This window comes from Bombus flavifrons, chromosome 17 (assembly GCF_040668555.2).
Source record: "Bombus flavifrons isolate JBK064 chromosome 17, iyBomFlav1_principal, whole genome shotgun sequence".
NCBI classification, from domain to species: domain Eukaryota; kingdom Metazoa; phylum Arthropoda; class Insecta; order Hymenoptera; family Apidae; genus Bombus; species Bombus flavifrons.
Genome location: NC_138458.1, coordinates 7,049,231 through 7,064,465, shown reverse-complemented (window position 1 = coordinate 7,064,465; position 15,235 = coordinate 7,049,231). Strand labels below are relative to the sequence as shown.

Below are 15,235 nucleotides of genomic sequence, written 5' to 3'. Positions count from 1 at the left end.
CTCTCTCTCTCTTTCTATATATATATATATATATATATATATATATATATACATACATATATATATGCTACTACTTGCATGTGAAAACTATTGATTCGCAAATTGATGTGCAAGTAGTACGTTTCCGTCGACGAAACGAGAAGATCCGCTCAACATGTATTGAAGAAACAGCTACGCGCTTTTCTTTCTAGAGGGCATTCCAAACATATCAGTAGTTTTACTATTTCACGAGAGAGTGCATTCTATAAGAAATTTGATTGGTTGTATAAAATGTGGAGTAGATAATTTTATTTTTTTCTATTCTATTTTATTTTGGAAATAAGTAGAAATAAATGAATTCAAATCGTGTATCTATATCGGTATAAAGATGTTATAGTTTCGAATTTGAAAAAAGATTTTTACTCGATTAAGAGGTAATTCTTTTTCATAAATGTTAATGCTATAAGTAGTAAGTAATTTATTGCATTATCCGTACATTTGAATGTTTTCAGGTATAATATATAACGCATTTTAATGCGCTATAAATAAAAAAAAGGTTAATAAAATATATGATATAATTGTTTCTAATTACAGATTGTTTTATATTCTAAGTAAATATATTTTGACGCAACTGTCTTTAAAAATACGTGAAAGGTGCGAGATTATTTAAGGTCGTTTGATAATAATTTCTGACAGTATGAAAATATTGTGCATCAATTCATCTATATATTTTTGCTAATTCTGTATAGGTTTTATATGAGTCTAATCTGACTTAGTTTTGCTAAGATTATTATTGAATTATTAAAGACTTACGAATAAGAAATATACTTAAACATTTTGTTTTCATTTTGAAACTTTACGAGTAGAAAGTTTTGTAAGAATGATTTGTAAACTATGATCTACTAATTGTAAAGGGTGTATAAATATTATGCGTAAAGATCACCATTGGAAGATGAGGTGCATCGATCGGCACATCATTAAGAAATGTTATTGGATTTAAAAAAAATATAGTTTACATGGCCTACATCTCCACTTTCAAAGAAAAGTTAATAACATCAAATAGTACCTCCTTCAGTTCCATTCAATATTTGTTTGAAAAGTTTTTCTATGCAGTGATGAACGAAATACAATGAAAAGAAAAAGATTTTACCTTAAAATTCAAGCTGCAGGACAATTTTTCACTGAACGTTTCTTACAAATGTCCACCGACCTGAAGTTGTATTGATCTTTATACATAATATTTATACATTCTGTGTATATTTATAGAAGGTTCGGAAAAACCCAACATAAAAGTTTTCAAGAAAGTGTAGAAGATGACATGACAAATAAGGGAATTGTATTAAATATATGAGAAGTACATAAAGAAAGCAAGGTCAATTTCTTACGCCTTTATAAAAAGAGAAAGGTAATAAATATATCATATACATTTGTAACACACTTGAATTACTTAAAAAATAGAAATAGGTATTGATTAATTATTAGTTATGATTAATTATAACAGTTTATTTTTTCTTTCTATCATAAACTGTTGTACTTTTCTGTCGAACTCTTGTCTGTTAAATTTATATTCTTGAGCTATGTCTGGCATTAAAGGGTCATCAGGGTTTGGATTTCCCAATAGACATTTTACAGCATCCAGAAGATTTTTTATTCCAATAGTTGGATTCCAGTTACCTTTTGGTGGCATGTTTAAAAGATCCATACAAATTCGGCCATTATTATCGATATTTGGATGATAAATAGGTGTTTGAAATGTAATCCTTGGAGGTTCAAATGGATATTGTTCAGAAATATCTATGAACAACTGAAAAACGTGTCCACTATATGGGCTTCCAATTGGTCCAATAATTGTTGCAACAAGGTTTTCAAAATTTTCAGACCGTGGATAACAAGAAATACCTTCGACAGGATTTTGACTAAGTTTTTCAAATTCACGTTTTAATCTGATAGATTTCTGCATTATGCCACCATTAATAGGAAATAAGCAGATCTCTGAATGTAAGTTAAACAATAAGCTAAATATAATTTAATCTAAACAAACAAAAAAGACAATATAACATTAATTTTACATAAAACTATTATTATATAATTGTTGTCTATTTATAATTGTAATACGTAAATATTACACAAATAGAATTTTCAATTGTTGAATGATCTTTTCGTTTCTTGTATTGATAGTATTATTATAATTAATTGACAATGCTTCCCTTCTTTTTTCAAAATTACATTTCTCTGAATAACGAATAAATTAATTGTATGTACCTGAATCAATTATTATTTGTACCTTTCGCCCAATTTTTTATCATTACTTCATTATTTTATATATTGATTTAATACATTCTACTTGCACATACTCTTTACCCGTTCAAGTTAAATTCAAATTTTATCTTCCGATTGCTTTAGATATAATTATATCGCACTAATTTTTCATAAAGTTACCTGTTAATGTAACATAACTTTTGCTTAAAAATTATGAACGTTGAATTGTTTTCAAACTAGTTGTAAATAGATGTATCTTTCAAATATTGCGAGTATTTGGTCTAACAGATCCAGCTAGAAAAGGTAAATAAAATTACGTAGTCAAAATCTAGGGGAAAATTTGAGATGTTATAAAATAGCACATATATATTTTCCCGAAGATTAAGTGGAAAGTGAAATGTCGAAAATATACCTGTTGCCGTTTAATTAAATATACTTGTACCGTTTAGCAGATTTTTTTCAATGATATAAAATATCCCTAAAAATGATTATTCACTAGCGACTATTAAGCAATATTTGGAGTGTTTACAAATTAATTTTTATTCACGTGTATATTCAATTTTTGTGTATATATATATATATATATATAAAAATGGATATTGCATTAAATTAAACCTTCTTTAAATACGAAATACGGTATTTAACTTGATGGCATCACTTGTCAGTATATATAGGGAATTCAGTTTTAATGTTATAACGGATGTATAGATGGAACGTAATTAATGTTTGTTTAGAGAAAGTGATTTGAATCTATACATCATTTCTTTAATAATTATGTATGGATAATGTATAAATATTGTGTAACTGTGGATATTTATAATATCATACATGCATATTCAAAGTAACAGAAGAAATATATATATATATATATGGAGAGAGAGTGAGAGAGAGAGAGAGAGAGAGAGAGAGAGAGAGAGAGAGAGAGAGAGATTTGACAAAATATTTAAGGGGTTCGTCTATAAGTACCAGGTAAAGTAAGACGAAAATAAAAGAGTAAAAAAGTTGCGTTTCAGTTTCTACGTATTGGTTATTTACATAACATTATTTTATTACATACGTATATATAAATTGTGCCTAAGGTCCGGCAAGTTCATTATGCAGACGAAAACGGAGCAATGTTAATTCTGAAGAGGGACGTCTCATGATGACTGCCAGATTGGTCTAGATGGGGGCGTTTTCGAAATATCGAAGTTTATCCTTTGTTTTTTAAATGGAATTATACACATTTTTATACACCGTTCGATACGTCGTTCAACTGCCTACAAAAAAGTATTAAAATATTTTGTCTGACGAGTATGCGAAAGTGCTTAGTTTAAGGGATATTTCAATGTTAATTTCACCAAATTGAGTGTACGAAAGACAGGGAAAACATAAGCATAAAAGCATTGTCGTATATCTTTCCTTGTGTTTTTCCTTGTATGATCAGTTTTACAAGATTGAAGATAAAATGTCATTTGAATTAATCATCTGTCGATCCTTTTAAAGTGCCTTGGTACTTTTCTGTTGAGAATTGAAAGCTGCATCGAATGGCGTATAAGAAAAATGTGTAGTTCTATTAAAAAAAGAAATGTCACCTTGAAATCTCGAAGGTACGGCCACCGAGATAAAATGTTCGCCTTGAAACAATATGAATTTGATTTGAAACGCTTTCTCGAATGATATACAGGTACACAGGTACGCAGTAATATACAATAATATACAATAGTTTTGGAGATATTTGCGTGGATCGATTAAAACGAGACACCCTGTATAATACATTTATGATAGCACTCGTATTACATTCAAATATATTATCGGTTACGAGCGTTAACTTTAGAACATTGGCAGCGTCGATAACCCTTGCACAATTTATCATTGAGAATATTATTGTCATATAAGCTGATAACGCTGTAAATAATTATGCATCAAGCGTTGTCCGTAATGTTATGTTATAATGTAATCTGTAATCATTGGACCGCAGATATTTATACATTCATTTGGAATTTTATGCGAAAGTACAAGTTGCATAGAATGCAGACGATACGAAAAAATATACGAAATATCCAAGGTATAGGTGCTTTCTATAATACTTGATGTGTGAAACAATTTTTAACAGCATAGTCTTATTCTTTCAATTATATTCTTAAACATAGGAATTTACATAAAAATCTGTAGTCTAGTAATCGCTGTCTGCTGTAGTCACTTGGAGATTGTTAGACACTTTAAGATAGAAAATAATGTTCTGAATTGTTCGAGACGAAAATCGTTCTACTTTTAGAACAGAGAAGAAAATGGAAGAATTATTATCAAATCGAGATTGCTTTCAAATGAGTTATAACGCAAATTTAATGTTGTTACATTTCGTCCGACTGCTTTCGCTATAGAGATAAGTTAATATCAAGAAGTTGCACGGATTTATATAGACCAGTTTACACGAGTTTATATAAGACTACGCGTAAACAGATTTGCCGCAGTCTGTTCACTGAGACGGCGTCGGATAGAAGTTACGCTACAGTTAGCTGTTGCAAAACATGGCTTCGAAGAGCGATTCTTTCGATTCTAACTGCATGACATTGACAAGATTCGTACTATCCGAGCAACGAAAAATACAAGACGCTACGGGAGATTTAACTCAGCTTCTCAACAGCATACAAACTGCTGTAAAAGCGGTCAGTTCGGTAGTTAGGAAAGCCGGTATTGCCAATATGTGAGTATTTATTATATATATATATATATATATATATATATATATATATATACACATTTATTTGTCAATCATTTTTCCCAATCTAATATGTTTTTGCATAAATTCATAATGTTACAGTAATACTTTTCCCATATGAACAATAATTAGGGCTTGGATTAGGTGTGTTGGAACATAGAAGAGGGATTCGGAGGATCGATATTATCTTCGATATTCAGGATTCTCAATATCGTTGTACTTAGAAGATCCTCTAGATTGATTAACACAAAGCCCGACATGATCTTGTCTTCGAGCAACAGTTTGTTTCGTATTGTGGTAGTTAATTACCTACCTTGGGAGAGGTTGCTCGAAGCGAGCAGGTGCAGTTTCGATGAAAGCGCGCGAACGCGTCTAATAACGACACTATCCGTTTGCCAGGATATCGTTGATCCAAGTAACGTTCTAGCGTCATGAAATGGCTATAATTCGAAAACAGTATCGCCATATCGGGCATATCTTTACATCAACTTTTAGTTCGAACTGTTGTTTTAGTCCGCTGGATCGGCCCCCGCTGTATACTTGCCGCTGTGTTCCGATTCATCCTATTTACACGTATATATATCGTGGATACAATGTTGAGAAATCTGAATATAATATATGTAATATGTAATATTGATCGTTTGATCTTATAGATCGTAGATTCTTAATTTCAAGAAGCCATAATTCCATTCGTCCAGTTGTTCGCTCTTCTCTACAAGTCTCCTTTTCTTACGGTGCATTGAAAATTTCTCCTTGATTATCATCTTCTGATTTGAAATTTTCAAACCTTCTGCAAAACTATTATCCATATTATATACACGAATAGTTCTTACCTAATAGTTAATAATCGTAATCGATCAATAGTTGTAATGATTATTTTATAACGAAACAAAGACGATTGACAAATAATCGATGGTGTCGCGTTTGTTCATTGGCTTTGCTCAAGCTTGAAACTCATGAACAATAAGCGTTATTTTGTTGGAATATTCGCATAGCCGTTAGATTCTGATGAGACGCTTTATGGTACGCGTCTCATTTACGATTCGTCAAATCGTCGTTTCATAATGAAATATTATAATTTACGAATTTACACGGTACGTACATATAGGAAATATGTACTCACTTGATTATAGTCGAGTGTCGTTAGGAAGAGAAGCTTCACCTAGTCCCAATCTTAATCTTTATACTTTATTAATTAATGACGCTTTATTCGAACAGGTATGGCATAGCCGGAACTCAAAACGTGCAGGGGGAAGACGTGAAAAAGTTGGATGTATTGAGCAACGAGTTGTTCGTGAATATGTTGACATCCTCTTACACAACCTGCGTACTCGTAAGCGAAGAAAATACGAACGCGATCGAAGTGGAAACTGAAGCGAGCGGAAAATATATCGTGTGCTTCGATCCGTTGGATGGATCATCCAATATCGATTGTTTAGTATCGATTGGTTCTATATTCGCAATCTTTAAGAAACCGAGCGAATCGAGAGCGTCTATGGAGGCGAATGCTCTTCAACCTGGTAAAAATTTGCTCGCCGCTGGATACGCGATCTATGGTTCGGCAACTATGATGGTACTATCGACTGGCCATGGAGTCAATGGTTTTACCTACGACCCAGCGATCGGAGAATTTATTTTGACAGAAAAAAATTTACGCGTACCTCCCAGAGGAAATATCTACTGGTATCTAGCTTTCTTATTATATTATATATATTTATAATAGTTTTTTTATGCATCGTAGCGTATGTAATGCACGACAAGGCTGGTAACGATGATTTTAGCATCAACGAAGGATACGAGACTACCTGGGACACAGCCATCAAGGAATATATACATTCGAAGAAATATCCTGAGAATGGGAAACCATACAGCGCAAGGTATGTGGGCTCTATGGTTGCTGACGTGCACAGGACGATAAAGTATGGAGGAATATTTCTTTATCCAGCAACGAAAACTCATCCTACCGGCAAGGTACAACAACCACGTTTCTCCTTCGTCGTTATTAACATTTGTCTTTATTATAAATACATATACTATTTATTTGTAGCTGCGCCTTTTGTACGAATGTATTCCGATGGCGTACATAATAAAACAAGCCGGCGGTATGGCAACAAACGGAGAGATTGATATTTTGGAGATCGTGCCCGAGAAAATCCACCAAAGATCCGCGATATTTTTGGGATCACAGGAAGATGTGCAAGAAGTCTTACAATTTATTAAAAAACACAAAAAATAGTGTACAGTGGGAAGAGAGTAGTCGAACGAAGAAATAGTTTTCGGAGCTTTTATTGTAAGATATAACTTGCTTACACGTTCTAAGTATATGTATTTTATAAATCGAAATTTGGAGCTGCATTGTCTTATTGGTGGAACGAACAACGTCGTGTCGTTAGCCGAATTTTGGCTCTGTCATTTGTTAAATTTCCACGTTTACCTGCTTTGAAAAAGCAACTTTGATGTATGTATAAATGTTTAGTATCTGTATCCTTCGTTACTCGTGGATCCTGCGGTAGCAGTCGGTGTCCTTGGAGCAGATCCGGCAGCCGGATAAGTTGCCGTCCCCTCGTATCGTACCATTGGCCGATAGCCACCACCGTCGGCAACATAGTCGACGATTTGTGTTCTACCATCTGGCAATAGCACGTGATAAGTTCCAGTTGCTTCATTGTCCTTTCGTGACTCGTGGTGGCCAAAGTTTAAGCCAGCTACCGCGTCCTCCACTTCGTACGAAAATTCGTAATTCGCAGAATCCTGCGAAGACGAAAAAAGATGGGGGGAGAGAAAAGTATTTATCCAGACTGCAGATGAAATTATCGTGGTATGCTTTTACGAGACGAGCGTCACAATGATATGATAATTCGATAAGGCAAATCTTTATCGTATTGCGTAAATTTTGTAGTACGAAATTACGAATGTAAAAATACGAAACTACGAATATCGGTGAGATAAATTAAAGAGAATTAATTTATTCGTGAAAAGAACTCGGGCGAAAGAGAAGAAAGGAGACGTTGGTGCTACTCACACCGGCCCATTCGTCCGGATGACCAGCAGCAGGAGCTGGTCGCGTTCCAGTCGCTGTAGGCGGAAGATAGGCAGGTCCTTGAGGTTCGCTCAAAATTCCTACCAACGTCATCGTTAACAGAAATGCCTATGTAGGGAAAAAAAAATGTTTTACGCCTTTCAGCTCTTTGAAATAATTAGCAAAGATAAAACCATGGCGAGTTATTCGTTTAAATATATTTACAGAGGTGAATGTGTTTTATTACAACGGTATCGACGTTGTATTTATCATGGTTGCAAGACTATGGATTTTATTATTTTGTCAGCGATATAGTTGAAAAGAAAAGACGAGAGAGAGAGAGAGAGAGAGAGAGAGAGAGGAAATTCGTAAGGAGAATTATGAATGGCGCAAAGAACAAACCTTTGGAATCATTAGCAACTTGGCACGAGTGCTGCGTGTCTTGGCTGAAATAAAATAGCTTAATGTTACGAAGCCGGTGGATTTTATACCACGTTCGAGGTGCGGGTGCGACGAAACGGAGATGAAATCACGGCGATTTGGGGGAACTTTAATACGAATCCATGCCTATAATTGTAGTTAATAATAAAACCGCATTGGCAATCCGGCTATACAGCGGTAATCATTAATTTGATGCGCTCGTAATAGTTCCTGAATCGCTCAAATTTTCACCACTCTCGGTATGGAATTATTCAAATTACCTTCTGCTTGCGAAAGATTCTTTAAAATCAGAATTCGTTACATAAATAATATGTTTATCGTTGTAGAAATGGGATCGGAGGCGCAATGCTGCGGTTAAACATAATCGATGAGCTCGGGCTGACGAATTAACCAAACGAAAGAAAGTTATTCAAGGACTTTTTCTTACACGGTATACATTTTGTTTACATCTATCGTAGTTTCCTTGTATCTTTTACACGTACAATATAACGTAGGTACAAGCTTTTCACGTTGTGAATACGTATCGTGATATCAAACGCTGTTTATACAATGCGACAGTCTTTTAAGTCAATACGTATGCACTATACATATAAAAGTGAAAACCTGGTGAGAAACTCGTTCGATTCCCTATCGGGTTATTAATTTAACCTGATGAATCTAATACATACAGGAGCATATAAAACTTGCTGGTTTCTTTAGACACGTTCGATAATCTTGTGCGCATTCGCGTAAAACCGAGTTAAACGTAATTATATATGTCAGTAATAATGAGAATAATAATAATAATAATAATAATAATGAGAATAATAATAATAATGAGAATAATAATAATAATAATAATAATAATAATAATAATAATAATAATATATAATATCGTGATACTCGGAAGTTTAAACATCTATAATACTGTTGCGTTTCTTTTCGACGTCCGTAGAGTCCAGATCGTTTCCAAGGCTTCCGACTCGTCCTCTGAGACCGATTCCAGTTCCAACCTGGCCCGTAGCCTTCAATTTCTCTTGCATTTGCGCCAGCATGTCCTGCATTCTTCGTATCTGCGAAGGTAAGATTTTAGAAATAATTCTAGGAATCGTTCACAAACGGCGAAGTAGGAAAATGATGGATGCACTTTGTTCAATCACGAAATACGCGATCACTGGCGCAAATATGCAATTGCTTTTACGAAAACGTCTTGGAAACAGCAATCTTTTGCCAGCCGGCATGATCTTTGGAGTTGCGTTACTTTGGGGTTGTTTGAAGAATATTGTCGATAAACACGGACCAAAAACATGGACGTCGCTAAAGTACGTTAAAACTACGAAATTCGGTAAAATGCCGGGCTTGAGATTTTCGTATTTTTTATATAGGACGCGTCTTTGCACAAATTAATATCGTTTTTTTTTTTTTTTATTCAAGCAGATACATAATCGTTTATACGGATCTGTTTGGTTTAATCGATATCGTTTGAATCGTAACGATGCCTCTTACCTCTTCGTCTTTTTGCAGGAGTAGCCTGTCGGTATCGGATATACTGTTCTCAAAGTGCGGGCCCGAATCTCTTTTCAGCTTACTGTGGACGAGAGAAAATAAAATTATGTGTTTGTTGGGTTGTATCGATTACATTCGATCGGTGGCACGTTCGATTAATAAAATTGAAAGAAGAAAGTGAAACGCAGGGTGTCTCGGCTAAATCAGATCGGACCTGAATATCCTGAATGAAAGAATGCCCGCGTTGAAATAGTCTCGCTTTATCCTGAGAAGCTTTTCCTCATTCGTCCGAGCCACCTTGTATACTACGAAGAGACTAGTACGAAACTAATAGAAACGGGGGACGACATTATAGAAATTACAACGATACGATGGAGAAACGATGGAGAAACGATGGAGAAACGATGGAAAAACGATGGAAAAACGATGAAAGAGACAAAAATACGTAAAAGGGAAAAGATACATGGACGTACGTACATCTATAGAGAGAAGTATACCTACTGAAATGCAATACTTATTTACATGCGTAAATACCTCCGTTCCCGGATGGCCTGCTGTGAAATTTGAGAAATGCATTGCGCCCGGAAATTCTCGTAATGCACATCCTGTGTCACGTCTTTCAGATCTTGCATGTGCGTGGATATCAGCATCGTTCTTAATTTCACGAAATCGCTGTGCTTCGGGTTCTCCACTGCGGCCGATCGAAAGTCAAACGTTAATTTCTTGTTTGAACGATTACTCGACGCCACTACCGTCTCGTCTATCTTTTTCTGTATTCGTAAAGGAGCACGTTAAAAATGACAATTGTTGCGCCTGCTTGCGAACGAGATCTCTCGAGGCAGAGAAACTGTTGTTGTCAGCGCTTGTCCGAGATGCGATGGAGAAGTCGAGACTTTTCGCTCGCAAGGTGATGCAGAAATGGCCATTTTTGGAACATCGGCCAGCTTGGAAAATCCGAGATCTAGTTACCTTCTACCACTCCCCAGGGATATTGGCGACCGCGGACCTTCTTGCCCGCGACTTCCAGCACCGTCGAGCTGCCGACCACAGCAAACGGGATGCACGCTTTAAGCTCTTTGTCCTGTTGCTTAAATTCCTCGTCCTCGTCGCTGTCGCAGTCCGGAAATTGATATATCTAGGCGCAAAACATTGTGCGTCTTTTCACGTTAATTGCTGCTTCTCTTCCCCTACTCTCTCCCTCTCTCTCTCTCTCTCTCTCTCTCTCTCTCTCTCATTCTTTCTCTACTTTAGCATGCAGGTTCGTTAAATAGAGGAAAATTACAGGAACGACAGATACTACCTGAATCTCGTGCTCTTCGATGTCAGCGAGTATTCGATCCTTCAACATTTTCACTTCGTAGGTCGTTAACGTATCTGCCTTTGCAATTACAGGGACCACGTTTACCTTACGGTGCAATCGTTTCAATACTTCCAGATCGATTTGTCTGAGTCTACGAAGGAGGAAAGGTGGTAGTAAGGGAATAGAGGACGCGATACAGTGTATATAATATAGATATAGATGCTCGGATATACCCGTGTCCATAAGGAGGTATGAAGTATAAACAGCAATGTACTCGATTGTCTTGGATGTTCTTCCTATTTAATCCGCTCTCGTCCGTAAAATATTGTCGGAACTGTTCGTCGATATAGGCTGAGCACGCTTTCCAAGTGTCTTCGCAGTTTACCGCATCGCCAAATCCTGAATACAAATTCATGGTTTTGTAGCGCGTGTGGAGATTTCGTGACATTTTCCTGGCCAAACAACTCTCGCGTAACACGTTTAAATTAAACTCGCCTATTTGACGTCATATCGTATCATATCGACGTCATAGTGTGCAAGTTGGACGTTTTTTTAACCGTTTCTTCGACACGTGGCTCTCTTTTCGATGCAATTGGTAACGGAACGTGGCTCTTTGTAACGCAATTAATAATATAACGGAACGATGTATAAATAATTTAGTGGAATGCGGGAGTAATGCGATTATGTAACGACACCTCGTTGAGATAATAATATGTAGGCGACTGTTAACGTGTGGTGCGAGAGTTAGGCTACGGTTACAATGGATGCGTATTCCGATGAATTGACATTCTGATGAACTCGATACGTCAATGAAATCAAACACATACATAGAGCGAGAGAGAGAGCGCGCGCGAGAAAGAGAGAGAGAGAGAGAGAGAGAGAGAGATTTTTACGAGTGCACGCGTCGCGGTATTCGGACGTTACGTTGGTTGGAACGCCAGTCAGCCCGAATACGCGTCCACTAAAACCGCGACCTTTGGCAAACTTTGTTCGACCGTATATAAAGTACTAAATGAAACTATACCAGGTGTGTCGACGATCGTTAAACGTAGCCTGACTCCACGTTCCTCGATGTCCATTGTCTTCTTTTCTATCGTTGTTGTCTTTTCAATGCGTTCTAGAAAGGACTAGTTTTGGCAATGATCATCGAACGTTGCGACTTAGTATGTTTGTACGTATAGTACCAACCAGCTGCATCGAGGATTCGTCGGTCTTTGTAAAGATCACCGAGGAACAGACTGTTTATCAGAGTAGACTTGCCGAGGCCACTTTCTCCTAACACCATCAGGGTGAACTCGAATCCTCTTTTAACCGATTTTCTGTGCACTTGCTCGGGCAACGTCGCGAATCCAATATAGTCCCTGTCTTGATGAATAAGACAAAACGATTAGACGATTAACAATTTGCTCGAGACGTCGTACGCTTTGGCTTGTCCTCCGTCTTCTTGTTTTTCATTGTCCTGCTTCTCGTTTTCGTCTCACCCTTGCCCATTTTTGCAGAGTCTCGTCTCTCGAAAGAAGAAAGAAAGAAAGAAGGAAGAAAGAAGGAAGGAAGGAAGGAAGGAAGGAAGGAAAGAAGGGAGGAAGGAAGGAAGGAAGCGAGCAAGCAAGGAAAGAAAGAAAGAAAGAAAGAAGAAAAGACGCTTGCATACGTACCACCGGACATATTAGCAACGCGCGACGGCACTTTGATAAGCGTCAGACAAGAAGCGCCGAATGGGCGATAAAACAGCACTGGAACACTGCACGAAACGCGAACGAGGGTAGATCGCTACTGTTTTGCCCTCAGGATCGCGCTGCGCTGGCGCACTGGCGGCCACCGATCAATAACGTGCTCGCTAGTTCAGTTCCTGCTTCGTTTCCTGTCTGCTCTGCTCGCAAGACGCAACTGCCTCGCAACGTACGACGGTACGCCTGTTTCCATACAGACTTTTATTTCGCTACGGCTACGTAAACCTATAACTTGTCCGCGTTCCTTTCGTTCGCTTGGTAAATCGAACAGAGAAAAAAACGCGTGCCGTCGATAAACAGCGCGAATTTCGCTACGGAAGAAAATGTATCTTGTCTGGTTAAAATTGAGAACGCGTGAAGCGTATCGTTTTCCGTTAGTCGACCGTGCAAACCAACCGATGACTAAATACGGACGTACCAGCCTTTAAGCGGAATCGCAAACAAAACGGCAGAAAAAAGCAGTTTATCTTTCCCGTTATTTATCTTATCGATTATATATCTCGTTTGTTTTGCACGATTCCGAGAAATTGATTTGAATCGGGGCAGGCAACGAAATGGCGGCTGGAAGTAATGGTTGATGGAAGGCTGGTCGAACGTTAATAACGAAGAGCAGCAGAGGATGCAGCAGAGGATGCAGCAGAGGATGCAGCAGAGGATGCAGCAGAGGATGCAGAGGAGGTTCGAAACGAGATTCGTAGCATGGGCGAGCGATCGCGAATGGTACGCGATCACGACTCGCGTAATTTCCGAGGAGGTCGTCGGGCTAGGATGTTTCTCGAGTTCCGGCGCCACGCCTCGGAGTCAACGTTCCCGTGGAAAAGGCGAGGAAGGAAGGGGCAAAACCCGGTGGCCGAAGGTGGGCGAACGTAGACGAAGATGCTCGTCGTGCGCGACTTTACGAATTGACAGTCCCGACACGTGGACGTCGCTCTTGTAATACTTGGAACACGAGACGAACCCATCCGGCTTATGTACCACGTTGTACCCGGGCCGTACTTGCTTCGCATTCTTCCTTCGCCCCCGGGACCCTGTTATCCACTGTTATCCGCACCATCCATCGTCTAAGCTCGATTCGATTTTCTTCTCTCCCTGTATCGCTTACTTAACGGATTACGTTTTTCCTCTATGCTTGTTATACGGTTAAGCAACATCGATTGATTGAACGCGTTGAACGCAGCGTTGAGAAGCATTTCGGTGTACATTTTTATCAACGGTTACCGCAGCGAAACTGCAGCGAAACTGCAGCGAAACTGCAGCGAAGATGTAACGGTTCGTATCTCGTACGTACGCGAGATCGATAGCTGGTCGCTAAATGCCAAAGGTCGCTTTCCTCGAGACCACCTTTTCACCAGATACGCCTATTCCAGATACGGTAGACGAACGAAGAAAAATTTACCCGCTAAATAAAATAAATATAACGGTGTACGAGTACTCTTTTCGTAGCCGGCGTAAGCAAAAGATCCGTGCGATTTCATCAGCAGTTGCATAGCGTTTCTCCCAAGTTTCCTAATATTCGATATTCCACGTGTATATTACGAAGGAAACACGTGGATAGTGTATCCGTTACGATCCGATCCGATCCGATCCGTTACGTAACCGATGATACGGATACGAACGTGTGCCGAACCAACGATCTCTAACGTCGGACATTACAAAGATCGTCGAAGGATGCGAAGAGAGCTAGAAAGATGAGAGAAAGCGAATCCGACTGTCTTTCGGTGTTGCGTCAACGTAATTGCAGCAGCGGTTAAGAGAGTCTCTTGTGAACTCGTCCGCGCGCGCGCGCGCGCGCGTTGCATCAGCATCGTGGATGCTGCAAATCGAAAATTATGCAGCGGCCATATCGCTAAACGATACGAATCGATCCTCTTTCTAGAGCGTTTTTCCAAATGAAAACGAAAGTGATACGTACGACAGCGGCAAACAACGAGGAAACACAGGGGAAGGTAGACCGAATCGGTATACGGTTTGTTCCAGATAGTTGCAAGCAATGGCATTTATATATTACGATACGATACTAGAGAGGAATAGTAATAGCGCGTATCGGAATCAGTTACTAATGCATATGTATAGCGTGTCCAAAAGTTTCCGGCCACTCGTGTTTCTCGATTTATACGAAGTCTGTTAAGCTGTAAGCGTTATATTTGAATGACGACGTATCGGAATACTAATGGCAAGGAATTGGATTTTTAGAATTCGTTGTTTGAACTCGTCGCATGTTTATCGTCGGATCGGACGTAGATACGCGAGCTTACTTTTCCTCAACGGTAGTAATATAACTTAGCTTAGTAGTAAGGTAGTAAAAACCTCTCTGTAGCTTC

General features: G+C 38.1%; 3 protein-coding genes and 3 long non-coding RNA genes across 10 annotated transcripts; 4 read left to right on the top strand and 2 right to left on the bottom strand.

Annotated features, from left to right (window-relative positions):
- Position 1: 1 nt before the first annotated feature.
- Positions 2–1,346, top strand: LOC138188746 (uncharacterized). The gene is made up of 2 exons (XR_011175643.1): positions 2–359; positions 412–1,346. It is a non-coding gene; the product is annotated as an uncharacterized LOC138188746 (long non-coding RNA).
- Positions 1,347–1,471: 125 nt separating this feature from the next.
- LOC138188859 (ubiquitin-conjugating enzyme E2 T) lies at positions 1,472–1,939 on the bottom strand. The gene has a single exon (XM_069131001.1). It carries the CDS (start codon positions 1,937–1,939, stop codon positions 1,472–1,474), a length of 468 nt encoding a protein of 155 aa, XP_068987102.1.
- Positions 1,940–3,132: 1,193 nt separating this feature from the next.
- On the top strand, positions 3,133–3,806 carry LOC138188733 (uncharacterized). Its single transcript, XR_011175639.1, has 2 exons — positions 3,133–3,207; positions 3,318–3,806. It is a non-coding gene; the product is annotated as an uncharacterized LOC138188733 (long non-coding RNA).
- An 873-nt stretch (positions 3,807–4,679) lies between these two features.
- On the top strand, positions 4,680–7,282 carry fbp (fructose-1,6-bisphosphatase). The gene is made up of 4 exons (XM_069130781.1): positions 4,680–4,924; positions 6,158–6,622; positions 6,721–6,910; positions 6,987–7,282. The coding sequence occupies exons 1-4, from the start codon at positions 4,749–4,751 to the stop codon at positions 7,173–7,175; spliced, it is 1,020 nt and encodes a 339-aa protein (XP_068986882.1). The 5' UTR covers positions 4,680–4,748; the 3' UTR covers positions 7,176–7,282.
- LOC138188737 (septin-2) lies at positions 7,037–13,489 on the bottom strand. Of its 5 annotated transcripts, none has more exons than XM_069130771.1 (13): positions 12,840–13,489; positions 12,585–12,693; positions 12,373–12,549; positions 12,209–12,301; positions 11,418–11,583; positions 11,185–11,335; positions 10,854–11,019; positions 10,407–10,575; positions 9,885–9,966; positions 9,307–9,451; positions 8,361–8,404; positions 7,962–8,087; positions 7,037–7,690 (listed from the first exon to the last, which is right to left on the bottom strand). In XM_069130771.1, the coding sequence occupies exons 2-13, from the start codon at positions 12,673–12,675 to the stop codon at positions 7,412–7,414; spliced, it is 1,689 nt and encodes a 562-aa protein (XP_068986872.1). In that variant the 5' UTR covers positions 12,676–12,693; positions 12,840–13,489; the 3' UTR covers positions 7,037–7,411. The 5 variants fall into 5 exon arrangements, with proteins under 5 accessions (XP_068986872.1, XP_068986873.1, XP_068986874.1 ...); XM_069130772.1 differs by having other exon boundaries at positions 10,419–10,575; positions 12,840–13,486; XM_069130773.1 differs by lacking the exon at positions 12,585–12,693 and having other exon boundaries at positions 12,840–13,486.
- Positions 8,398–8,825, top strand: LOC138188745 (uncharacterized). The gene is made up of 2 exons (XR_011175642.1): positions 8,398–8,638; positions 8,726–8,825. It is a non-coding gene; the product is annotated as an uncharacterized LOC138188745 (long non-coding RNA).
- Positions 13,490–15,235: the final 1,746 nt, after the last annotated feature.

Bases quoted from the DNA above. Each gene is read 5' to 3' on its own strand.
- LOC138188859 (XM_069131001.1), bottom strand. From the start codon at position 1,939: ATGCAGAAATCTATCAGATTAAAACGTGAATTTGAAAAACTTAGTCAA.
- LOC138188737 (XM_069130771.1), bottom strand. From the start codon at position 12,675: ATGGGCAAGGGTGAGACGAAAACGAGAAGCAGGACAATGAAAAACAAG. The intron at 11,336-11,417 runs GTATATCCGAGC...CCTCCTTCGTAG, and splicing joins ATACCTCCTTATGGACACGG to ACTCAGACAAATCGATCTGG. The intron at 8,088-8,360 runs GTTTGTTCTTTG...TTCCCTACATAG, and splicing joins AGTTGCTAATGATTCCAAAG to GCATTTCTGTTAACGATGAC.
- fbp (XM_069130781.1), top strand. From the start codon at position 4,749: ATGGCTTCGAAGAGCGATTCTTTCGATTCTAACTGCATGACATTGACA. The intron at 4,925-6,157 runs GTGAGTATTTAT...TTATTCGAACAG, and splicing joins AAAGCCGGTATTGCCAATAT to GTATGGCATAGCCGGAACTC. The intron at 6,623-6,720 runs GTATCTAGCTTT...CGATGATTTTAG, and splicing joins CCCAGAGGAAATATCTACTG to CATCAACGAAGGATACGAGA.